This window comes from Ranitomeya imitator, chromosome 1, assembly GCF_032444005.1.
Source record: "Ranitomeya imitator isolate aRanImi1 chromosome 1, aRanImi1.pri, whole genome shotgun sequence".
Taxonomy (NCBI): Eukaryota; Metazoa; Chordata; class Amphibia; order Anura; family Dendrobatidae; genus Ranitomeya; species Ranitomeya imitator.
Genome location: NC_091282.1, coordinates 1,147,910,251 through 1,147,922,792, shown reverse-complemented (window position 1 = coordinate 1,147,922,792; position 12,542 = coordinate 1,147,910,251). Strand labels below are relative to the sequence as shown.

At 48.1% G+C, this 12,542-nt stretch overlaps 1 protein-coding gene across 1 annotated transcript in view; it reads left to right on the top strand.

Moving 5' to 3' along the window:
- PGM2 (phosphoglucomutase 2) overlaps positions 1-12,040 on the top strand; it is a 74,362-nt gene extending 62,322 nt beyond the window's left edge. Inside the window, exons 12-14 of the mRNA XM_069744617.1 lie at positions 9,540-9,729; positions 11,295-11,428; positions 11,548-12,040. Of these exons, the coding sequence (XP_069600718.1) occupies positions 9,540-9,729; positions 11,295-11,428; positions 11,548-11,665 (442 nt within the window). The 3' untranslated portion in view covers positions 11,666-12,040. The remainder of the gene's footprint in view (positions 1-9,539; positions 9,730-11,294; positions 11,429-11,547) is intronic.
- Positions 12,041-12,542: the final 502 nt, after the last annotated feature.

Genomic DNA, 12,542 nt, shown 5'->3' with positions numbered 1-12,542 from the left:
GTGATTGCCCCCTAAACCTAATAACTGGTTGGGCCACCATTAGCAGCAACAACTGCAATCAAATGTTTGCGATAACCGGCATTGAGTCTTTTACAACGCTCTGGAGGAATTTTGGGCACTCCATCTATGCAGAATTGTTGTAATTCAGCCACATTGGGTGGTTTACTAGCATGAAATGCCTTTTTAAAGGGAACCTGTCACCCCGTTTTTTCAGATTGAGATATAAATACTGTTAAATAGGGCCTGCGCTGTGCGTTACAATAGTGTATGTAGTGTACCCTGATTCCCCACCTATGCTGCGAAATACATTACCAAAGTCGCCGTTTTCGCCTGTCAATCAGGCTGGTCTGGTCAGGTGGGCGTGGTGACATCGCTCTTTTCTTCCCCAGCTTTCCGTTGGTTGCGTAGTGGTGTGCGCATGTCGCAGTGACGAATCCACTGCGCGCACGTGAAGATGCAAACTCAGCTTTGGGAAAATGGCCGCCGCGATCTCTTCTGCGCACGCGCGGCATCCCGCGGCCATTTTCCTGAAGCCCCGTGCAGCAGAGCACTCCATCTGCGCACGCGCAGCCCCAGGAAGATGGCCGCCCCCATCGATGACAGGGGGTAATAGCACAGATCGCGCGCTGCTTCTTCACGTGCGCGCAGTGGATTCGTCACTGCGACATGCGCACACCACTACGCCACCAACGGAAAGCTGGGGAAGTAAAGAGCGATGTCACCACGCCCACCTGATCAGACCAGCCTGATTGACAGGCGAAAACGGCGACTTTGGTAATGTATTTCGCAGCATAGGTGGGGAATCAGGGTACACTACCTACACTATTGTAACGCACAGCGCAGGCCCTATTTAACAGTATTTATATCTCAATCTGAAAAAACGGGGTGACAGGTTCCCTTTAAGGTCCATGCCACAGCATTTCAATTTCGGATTAAGGTCATGACTTTGACTAGGCCACTCCAATGTCTTAATTTTGTATTTGTTAAGCCATTCAGAGGTGGACTTGCTGGTGTATTTTGAATCTTTGTCCTGCTGCATAACCCAAGTGCGCTTCAGTTTAAGGTCATGAACAGATGGCCGGACATTTTCCTTCAGGATTTTTTTTGTTAGACCGCAGAATTCATGGCTCCATTTACCACAGCAAGTCTTCCAGGTCCTGAAGCAGCAAAACAGCCCAGACCATCACATTACCACCACCATCTTTTACTGTTGGTATGATGTTCCTTTTCTGAACTGCTGTGTTACTTCTAGGCCAGATGTAATGGGACATACACCTTCAAAAAGTTCATCTTTTGTGTCATCAGTCCGCAGAGTATTCTCGCAAAAATATTGGGGATCATCAAGATATTTTTTGGCAAAACTGAGACGAGCCTTATGTTCTTATTGCTCAGCAGAGGTTTTTGTCTTGGAACTCTGCCATGCAGACCATTTTTTCCCAGTCTCTTTTTTTCATGGTGAAGTCATAAACACTGACCTTAACTGAGGCAAGTGAGGCCTGCAATTCTTTGGATGATGTTGTGGGAACTTTTCTGACCTTTTGAATGAGTCGGCACTATGCTCTTGGGGTAATTTTGGTCAGCCGGCCACTCCTGGGAAGGTTCACCACTGTTCCATGTTTTCGTCATTTGTGAATAATAGCTCTCACTGTGGTTCGTTAAAGTCCAAAAACATGAGAGATTGCTTGTAACGGAGTCTACCAAGCTGGGGTACCTCTTTCAGTACCACCCCGTGTTTCAGGAGGTCCTCTTTCAGTACCACCCCGTGTTTCAGGCGGTCCAATCGGCTTTTGCTAGATTCTGAATGAAGGACGCTGGCAGGGATTTCTTGATTACATGAGAGCATATAAAAGCTGGCTGCTTCTCCAGGTATTTCCAGTCTAAGAACCCCTTAATTTACAGCACACAGAATATATAACACAGATACACAGGGCAGGCCAATAGGAAAACAGCTGGCCAGACATACATTACAATAGCCGCAGGGGGCCGGAGCCTGCCGCTATTTACTGTGGGAATTACGAAGGTGGGGGGAGGTCAGAAAGAGAATATCTTGTCCAGGGGCGCAGCCTGTGGACTGATGCATTTCACATGGAAACTATTATACATACATATACTGCATAACATTCTTGGTGCTGGGGGGTTCTGTAACACGGCTCCCCTTTTCAGCGACGCGATCGGCATATACAGTCTGATCCTGAACGGATCGGTTTGGGGATGACCGAAGTTTATGGGGTTGGTACAAGTTCCGTTTGTCGACTTAGTCCATCGGCGTTACCGTTTTGTTTGCCGGGTCTGTAGTGGATGGTGAAGTCCAAAGGTTGTAGGGCTAAACTCCACCGCAGCAATCTGGCGTTGTCTCCGGAGACCCGATTAAGCCACACTAGGGGATTATGGTCCGTTAGGAGGGAAAACTCTCGTCCATACAAATATGGTTGTAACTTTTTGAGTGCCCATACTATTGCCAGGCACTCCTTCTCGATGGCCGCATAGCTCACTTCACGGGGCAGTAGTTTCCGACTCAGGTAAGCTACCGGGTGTTCTTGGCCGTCCGGCCCGACTTGGCTCAGTACTGCCCCCAATCCAAACATAGAAGCGTCTGTGTGGACAAGGAAACGTTTAGTTGGATCGGGTGCGGCCAATACAGGGGTATTGGTGAGGGCGTCCTTTAGCTGGCGGAAGGCTTCCTCACACTCTGGGGTCCAGGTTACCTGGCGGGGTTGGTTCTTATGGATCAGATCAGTGAGGGGCTTGGCTACGCTGCTGTAATTGGGAACGAATTTCCTGTAATACCCCGCTGTCCCTAGAAACGCCATGACCTGGGTTTTAGTGTGTGGGGTGGGCCATTTGGCTATGGCCTCAATCTTGGCTGGTTCTGGTCTCTGTTTCCCACTTCCCACCCAATGCCCTAAATACTGAACCTCTGCTTTGCCCACGTGACACTTGTTTGGGTTCAGGGTGATTCCGGCCTTGTGGATCCTGTCTAATACTGTCTCTAGGTGATTTAGATGCTCTTCCCATGTCGCGCTGTAGATGGCGATGTCATCCAGGTAGGCACACGCATAGTCCTGGAGACCATCCAGAAGCCGGTCAGCCAGCCTCTGGAAGGTCGCCGGGGCAGTCTTCATCCCGAATGGCATAACTCGAAACTGGAATAAGCCAAACGGGGTGACAAATGCCGACTTGGGAATAGCATCAGGACTAAGGGGAATCTGCCAGTAGCCTTTGCATAGATCGATGGTGGTCAAATACTTTGCCCCTGCCAGCCGGTCTAACAAGTCATCCACACGCGGCATGGGATACGCATCCGTCACTGTTTTCTCATTGAGCTTACGATAGTCTACACAAAAGCGTGTAGTCCCATCTTTCTTGGGCACTAACACTACGGGGGATGCCCAGGGACTATCTGACTCTTCAATGACCCCTAAACGCAACATCTATTGTATCTCTTGTCGCATCCCCTCTCGTACAGACTCAGGGACGCGGAAGGGGGGTTGTCGCAGGGGGGTCTGATCCTGGGTCTCAACCTTGTGTTGTGCCAGGTGAGTGTACCCGGGTTTCCCCGAAAACATCCTCTGTCGCTGCCTCAACAACTCCTCCGTCTGCTGTCTCTCCCGGGAACCTAAGTCTTCACCCCAGTGTACCTGGTCCCATGTTTTAGACTGAGTCCTCTCCCCTAAGACATCAGGCAAGGGAAGTCCGGCTAAATCCTCTGCTTCAGGTGCACAGATGGCCACTACCTCTTCAGGTCGCTCCCGATAGGGCTTCAGCATATTCACGTGGAACATGCGGATAACCCAGGGGTCGTCACAATCTGCGACATTATAGGTGGTGTCGGCTATTTTCCCCACTACCTGGTAGGGCCCCTGCCATGCAGCTTGGAACTTGTTCTGCCTAGTGGGCTCTAACACCAGGACCTTCTGCCCTATTTCCAAGGTGCGCTCTCTGGCCCTCCGATCGTACCATACGCGCTGGCGCCGCTGGGCCACCTGCATGTTCCCACGTACAGCCTGGGTCAGCTCCTGTAGGCGGTCCCGGAATTCCAGCACATAGGGTACAATAGGTACCCCTTCTATGATGCCCTCCCCTTCCCAGTGTTCTAGCACTAAGTCTAGGGGTCCCCTTACCCGTCTCCCGTATACCAGTCCGAATGGGGAGAACCCCGTGGATTCTTGGGGCACCTCTCGATAGGCAAACGGGAGGTGAGGCAAGAATTTCTCCCAGTCCCTGTAGGTCCTGGTAAAAGTCCCAATGAGTTGTTTTAACGTCCCTTTAAAGCGTTCACACAACCCATTGGTTTGCGGGTGGTACGGGGCGCTTCTAATGGACTTTACGCCGCACAGCTTCCACGGTTGGTTGGTCACCTCTGCTGGAAACTGGGTACCCTGGTCTGAGATAATCTCCCGGGGAAATCAAACCCGTGAGAAAACCTGGAGCAAGGCAGCCGCCACCGTCTCTGCCAGTATGTTAGGTAACGCAACCGCCTCTGGATACCGTGTGGCATAATCTACCACTGTCAATATATACCTTTTCCCTGACGGACTGGGTTTGGCTAACGGCCCTATCAGATCGACCGCTACTCGGCTAAATGGTTCCTCCACAATGGGGAGGGGGTGTAATTTGGCCTTGCATCGATCTCCCCTCTTGCCAATGCGCTGGCAACTGTCACAGGTCTGGCAGTATTGACGAACATCATAGGTTACCCCCGGCCTAAAGAAGTTTTGTGTCAGACGATGCCTGGTGCGACTGACGCCGAAGTGCCCGGCCAAGGGTATGTCATGAGAGATTCGCAGTAACTCCTGCCTATACTTCTTGGGAACTACCAGCTGTCGTTTTATAGTGGGGCTCGTCCCTGCGTGGTGCTGCTCTGTGATCCGGTAGAGGAGTCCCTGCTTCCATATAAACTGTTCCCCTTCCAGTACCCCTCTCCCCTCCTGTGCCTTCCCACGATATCCCTCCAATGAAGGATCCTCAAGTAACTCCCTCTTAAATTCATCTGGAGTGGCCCAAGAAATGTGTCTGGCTATGGGAATACGTGTAGGGCTGGGATGTCTTACCTGGGCCTCCTCTGAGTGTGATTCCGCCTCCGCAGCTCGAGCTTGTCTCCGGGTGGTCACAGGATATGTCTCAGCCAGAGGGGCAACCGAGAAGGCAGACAACATGGGCCCCAAGTCATTTCCCAGCAAAACATCTGCAGGCAAATCCTCCATCAAGCCGACCTCAACAAGGCCATCCCCAACTCCCCAGTTCAGGAGAATCCTGGCAGTGGGCAGTCGATGTATGGCTCCCCCTGCTACACGGACTGCCACTGTCCGGTCCATCTTCTCTTGGTCCCGGACGAGATGAGGCTTCACAAGGGTCAAAGTTGCTCCGGAATCTCTTAGTCCCTGCATGCGTTTCCCATTAACCCACACGACCTGTCGATGCTGTTGTCGATTATCTGCCCGGGCTGCCTGCACGGGGTCTACTTCATGCAGCACTTCCTCAATGTCTTCCACCTTTTGGTTAGTTGTAGCCCCCAATGCCGGGTCATCTTCGCCTTGGTAGCAGTGTACAGCGGCCCGGCGGAAGGTAGCTGTTCCCGCCTTTGGCCACTGGGTATGCTGAGTCCGGTTGGGACTTTGTCTTTGCAGGTGGCCCAGCTGACGGCAGGTGTGGCATTGCGCCCCAGGGGAACTGTGGTAGGCCAGGTTTCTAGCTGGTCCCCCTACAATCTTCGGTGGTTTGGGGCCCTCCAGGTCCATGGGCGAACCCCTAGTGACCATCTTTGATCCGGACAACTGAGGCCTCCTGGCGTCATGATGTTCATCGGCCAGACGAGCGGCTTCCTCAAGAGTCATTGGCCGCCTGTCCCGAAGCCATTCCTGCGTCTCGGAGTTTAGTCCATTAAAGAATCATTCTAACAAGAAGAGCTGGAGGACGTCCTCCTTAGAGGTTGCTTGGCTCCCTTGTACCCACTGTAGCAGTGACCGCCGTAATTTACAGGCCCATTCAACATGGGTATCGGTTACTCGTTTTATAAGTCCGCGGAACTTTTGGCGGTATGCCTCTGGTGTCAGCGCATACCGGGCCAAGATCACTTCTTTGATCCGCTCATAGTCCATACAGTCCTCATCAGGTACCGTGCGATAGGCGTCCGCTGCCCGGCCTGTCAGCTTGCTGGCCAGAATCTGAACCCGTTCCTCCGGCTTCACTTGATGAAGGGCACACTGCCGCTCAAAGTCCTGCAGAAAACCATCAATGTCTTCCTCTGCCTCCCCCAACTGTCGGAAGGCATTATACTGGATCTTTTTGTGGCTTATGGTTGATGGTACCTGGGCGAAGGCCAGAGCTCCCCTTGCTCGCTGACTCTCCTCTCTCCGCTCTGCCATCTCCATCTTGGCCAGCTCCACTTTGGTCCGCTCTGCCATCTTCATCTTGGCTAGCTCTATCCTGGTCTGCTCGGCCATCTTTTCCTTCAGATCAGTACGCACATCAGCCATCACCTCTCGTATGATCTCTACTGCAGGGTTTGGGCCATAGAACGCCAGTCTGTTCTTTACCTCCCTCTGGAATTCAGTCTCCTCCACGTTCACATTGGGGGGCGCTGCACTGTCGTGTTCCATGATGGCTGCTATCAAATCCGCTTTTGTTTTGTTGCTGGCGATTAACCCTCGGGCTTCCACCAGATCTTTTAATGTAGTCCTCTTTAACTTCTGGTATTTGTCTTCCATTCATTCCTTTCCTCCTGTAGAAGGGTTATCACATCCCGCTGTCTGCCACCAGTGTAACGGAGTCTACCAAGCTGGGCTACCTCTTTCAGTACCACCCCGTGTTTCAGGAGGTCCAATCTGCTTTTGCTAGATTCTGAATGAAGGACGCTGGCAGGGATTTCTTGATTACATGAGAGCATATAAAAGCTGACTGCTTCTCCAGGTATTTCCAGTCTAAGAACCCCTTTATTTACAGCACACAGAATATATAACACAGATACACAGGGCAGGCCAATAGGAAAACAGCTGGCCAGACATACATTACAATAGCCGCAGGGGGCCGGAGCCTGCCGCTATTTACTGTGGGAATTACAAAGGTGGGGGGAGGTCAGAAAGAGAATATCTTGTCCAGGGGTGCAGCCTGTGGACTGATGCATTTCACATGGAAACTATTATACATACATATACTGCATAACATTCTTGGTGCTGGGGGGTTCTGTAACATTGCTCTATAACCCTTTCTAGACTGATAGATTTCAATTTATCATTTGTTACAGAATGTCTTTGGATCGTGGCATGATGCCTAACTTTTGAGGATCTTTTGGTCTACATCACTTTGTCAGGCAGGATCTATTTATGTGATTTCTTGATTTAGAACAGGTGTGGCAGTAGTCAGGCCTGGGTGTGGCTAGGAAATTTGATCTCCACTTCCCAACTATGTGGTAAAACCACAGCTAATTTATGTTTTAAGAGGAGAGGGGGAGCAATGACTTTTTCACACAGGACCCTGTAGATTTGGATTTCTCTTTCCCTTAATAATAAAGACTTTCATTTGAAAACTGCATTTTGTGTTACTTGTGTTATCTTTGTTTAATATTAAAATGTATTTGGTGATCGGAAACATTTGAGTGTGACAAATGTGCAAAAGGGGCCAAATACGTCATGAAGCAGTTTTTTTTCCAGAATTCTTTTGTAAAATTGTTTAAAATCTCAAAAGGTTTGTACAATATGTAACTGCACAACATCTACTATATAATTGTCTAAGGGTCACTTCCGGCTGCCCTTCTGTCTGTCTGTCACGGATATTTATTGGTCGCGGCATCTGTCTGTCATGAAATCCAAGTCGCTAATTGGTCTTGGCAAAACGCCCACGACCATTGCCACGACCAATCAGCGACGGCCACAGTCCGGCGGCAATATGGCCGCTCTTTCCGCAGTCAGTGCCCGCTCCATACTTTCATCCAGTCAGAGCTCACACAGGGTTAATGCCAGCGTTACCGGAGCGCGGTGTAACGCACTCCGGTTACGCAGCTATTACGCTATTAACCCTGTGTGACCAACTTTTTACTATTGGTGCTGCGTATGCAGCATCAATAGTAAAAAGATCTAATGTTACAAATAATAATAATAATAAAAAAAAAAGTTATTCTCACCCTCCGACTTCCCGCCCTGTCCTCGGCAGTGCAAGCGGCAGGTTCCGGTGCTAAGGATGCTCTGCGAGGTCCTGCGCTCATACCAACCCTGGGACCGGAAGCTGCCGCGTGCACCGCACCCAGGCGACAGGACTACAAGGGGCCCTCGGAAGGTAAGTATATGTTTCTTTTTTATTTTTTAACCTGTTACATATGTGGCTGGGCAATATACTACATAGCTGGGCAATATACTATGTGGCTTGGCAATATACTATGTGAATGTGCAATATACTACATGGCTGGGCAATATACTACGTGACTGGGCAATATACTATGTGGCTGGACAATATACTACATGGGCTGGACAATATACTACGTGACTGGGCAATATACTACGTGACTGGGCAATATACTACGTGGCTGGGCAATATACTACGTGACTGGGCAATATACTATGTGGCTGGGCAATATACTACGTGACTGGGCAATATACTACGTGGCTGGGCAATATACTACGTGGCTGGGCAATATACTACGTGACTGGGCAATATACTACGTGGCTGGGCAATATACTACGTGGCTGGGCAATATACTACGTGGCTGGGCAATATACTACGTGGCTGGACAATATACTACGTGGCTGGGCAATATACTACGTGACTGGGCAATATACTACGTGACTGGGCAATATACTACGTGGCTGGCTAATATACTTCGTGGCTGGGCGATATACTACGTGGACATGCATATTCTAGAATACCCGATGCGTTAGAATCGGGCCACCATCTAGTTTTTGATATTTTTCCACCAGTCCTGGCTAGCTCGGCCAATATTTTGAAATGTGGGCAAGCTAGGACACAGTGTGGCCAAGCATGGCTGACAAATTCATCCTAATTTACACCACAAAAGTCAATTTCGACAATAATATAAAACTGTAAATCATCCGCTGACTGGCGCCCATCTCTGGCATTGGCGCACAGCAATTGAATAGTGTGCCATACTCATTAAGGAAGTGCAGGAATCTTATCCCGATGTTCTGCTCCTTAAAGTGGATGTTGATGATCTATCCTTAGGAGGGGCCATCGATATCTGATCTGTGGGGGTTCAACAACCAGCATCTCCACCGATCAGCTGTTCCCGGTGGCGGCAGCGGCGAGTGGTGCAGCCACTGATGACTCCTCTTAAGGATAGGCCCTCATTATAAAGGTCCAGGACAACTGGCGTAGAAATGAATGAATGTGTCTCAATAAATCGGGCCCTTAAGGGTATTCAGTATATGTTTGCATGCGATTCTGTCTTCCATGCTTGCACAGACAGGTCAGGTCGCGGTGTCGTATGCCCGTCGTATCTCAGACTGACTGTTATCCCCCATTATCAGTATAATGATCCTTATAATCATCAGTCATATAAACCGATATCATCATTATCATGTCATTGACAGGTACGGCTACCACATAAGCAGGAATTCCTATTTTCTATGCTATGATCAAACTACTATCAAAAACTTATTTGACAACCTCCGAAACTACAATGGAGACGCCAAGTACCCCAAACTGTGTGGAAAATTTGAGGTGACCGGAGTGCGGGACCTAACCACAGGGTACGATGACAGCCAGCCTGATAACAAGGCCGTGAGTATCTTCTCTGTGTGCGCACTAATATTCTAGAGCCTTTATTACAATTATCATTTAGGGACTCTTTATATTCAGGGGTTGTCCAGGTCTGAGATGAAAGTTTGCACTAATGGGAATCATTACTACAGATTAGGCAGGAGAGTAACACGTAGGTTGTCATAGCATTACATCTGTCCAACATGCAGGGGGAGCCAGGTCCAAATTTCACAAATTTCGGGGCCAACCAGACTCTAGTTTTTATTTTTTGCTTCTTTATTTTAACCACTTCATGACCGGAGGTATTTTTGTTTTGCAACTTTCTTTTTCGCTCCCCTTCTTCCCAGAGCCATAACATTTTTATTTTTCAGTCAATATGGCCATGTGAGGGCTTGTTTTTTGCGGGACGAGTTGTACTTTCGAACGACACCATTGGTTCTAACATATCGTGTACTGAAATACGGGAAGCAATTTCAAGTGCGGTGAAAGTGCAAAAAAAGTGCACTCCCACAGTAGTTTTAAGTTTTTCTTTTTTACTAGGTTCACTAAATGCTAAAACTGACCTGCCATTATGATTCTCCAGGTCATTTCGAGTTCATAGACACCAAACATATCTAGGTTGTTATCTACGTGGTGAAAAAAAAAATCCAAATTTTGTTTGCAAAAAAAAAAAAAACGTTTAACGTATCTGCACCAAGTTATTGTATTTTAATGCATGTTGCCGCGACCAAAACAACGTAATTCCGGCGTTTTTACTTTTTTTTTCCTGACTACGCAGTTTTGCGATCAGGTTAATCTTTTTTTTTATTGATAGATCGGGCAATTCTGAATGCGGCGATACCAAATGTGTGTGTTTGATTTTTATTTTATGGTTTTATTTTGAGTGGGGCAAAAGGGGGGTGATTTGAATTTTTATAATTTTTTTTTTTCTTTTACTTTTTGCATTCTTCAATATTCTCCATAGGAGACTAGAAGCTGCCATAGCGCGATCAGTTCTGCAGAATTACTCACTTGATATAAGCACCGGGCGACGCTCATAGCAATCTGGCAGTGACAACCATAGAGGTCTGCAGAATACCCGTCTGGTTGTCATGCCAACCCATCGGTGACCCGCGATAGGCTATTTTCCCTTGCGCTTGCTGGAAGGACATGTTAAATGCTGCTGTCAGAGTTTGACAGCGGCATTTAACGGGTTAACAGCCGCAGGAGGATTGCGTTTCCACCCGCGACTGTTAGCGGCACATGTCAGCTGTTCAAAACGGAAAAGATGTGGGCTCACCACCAGAGCCCACATCTAAGGGAGGGAGTCCGACATCGGCGTATTATTAGGGGTTAATGTGTTAATATATCTAATATTTAATCTGTTCCAAGTTGTTCAAACTTTGCTTAGAGAAGTAGGGGAGGCAGTGCCCATGTCTATTAGTCAGGGGATTAGCTGACCAGTATCTTGTGCAGAGGTTTGCACGCCGTAGCTGCTGCAAGACTACAACCCCCAGCATTCCCATTAGCTGACTGGTCTCATGTGCGTGGCTGGCCGCTTGCACTTTCGCACCATGTTATCCGGCCTTTTTCTGTCTTCCCTGCAGATTCTCCCAACCAGTAAGAGCAGCCAGATGATCACTTTCACCTTTGCCAATGGTGGAGTGGCAACCATGAGGACCAGTGGCACTGAGCCGAAAATTAAATATTACGCAGAATTGTGTGCGGCGCCAGGAAACAGGTACGTGAGGGCGTCCACCACCTGATCCTGACCGGAGGAATATTGTACATTCTGTCCTGGCCATTGCTTTGCTGCGTTTTCACAGACGATTAACCCCTGCATTGCTTGTGTGTTCACAGCGACTACAATCAGCTGAAGAAGGAACTGAACGATCTCGCTGACGCCATCGAAGAACACTTCTTTCAGCCAGAAAAAAATAAATTGCAAATAAAAACTGATGATGTGTCCAAACTGTAAAGCGCTGCTGGATATGTTAGCGCTATATAAAAATAAAGATTATTATTATTATTATTTTTAATAAAGACACAGAGGCCTCATATGGCAAACGTGTCTATCAGAGGAACTAGTCCGTAGCTGCCAATCAGAGCTCAGCTTTAATCTCTGAAACTGCTGTGGCTAAATAAAAGCTGCTCTGGGATTGGTTGCTTTTGGCAATAAGGACAGTTTTGGTAAATGAGGCCGCTATCTATTATAGTGTTACATTGGAGGCTTTTATTACATCTATATTATTTCATTTTTTTTCTTTTAACAATTTCTGCAGTAGACAGAAGTGATATTCTATATGATTTTATACAATGTGTCCTATGAGCATTAAACCTTGTGGTACGCTAATTATTCTTTTTGTTCAACCTTCTCTCCGTTTTTAATCACATGGATGTTATCAGTCCATTTTATACTTTCTTCCAAATATTCTGATTTATATCCCGGCTGTAATGGGGAATCAGATGATATGACCATTATTATCTTATGTAATAGGGCGTCCTGTATCGGGTGCAGGTGTAGAAAACGGGCTCAGGAGTTGAGCCCGCACCGTACATGGCAGATGCCGGCTTTGCTTTGACATTCAGCTGGATTCTGCCTGTAACAGCAGCGACCAGAGCTGTAATCATTGCTCTTCAACCACTTAAATGCTACTGTCAATCGCTGACCGCTTCAAAGATGGCCTGATGCAACAGCTCCCATCACCCCTTCCCCCACACACCAACCATGACAGGATCCCGGGGAGCTAAGTGGTTGGCATGGCAACCAAAGTCTCATGATGATGATCAGAAAGTAATTTTCATTACACATTGCAGGATATGGATCAAACGATTGCAAGTTCAAGTTTTCTAAG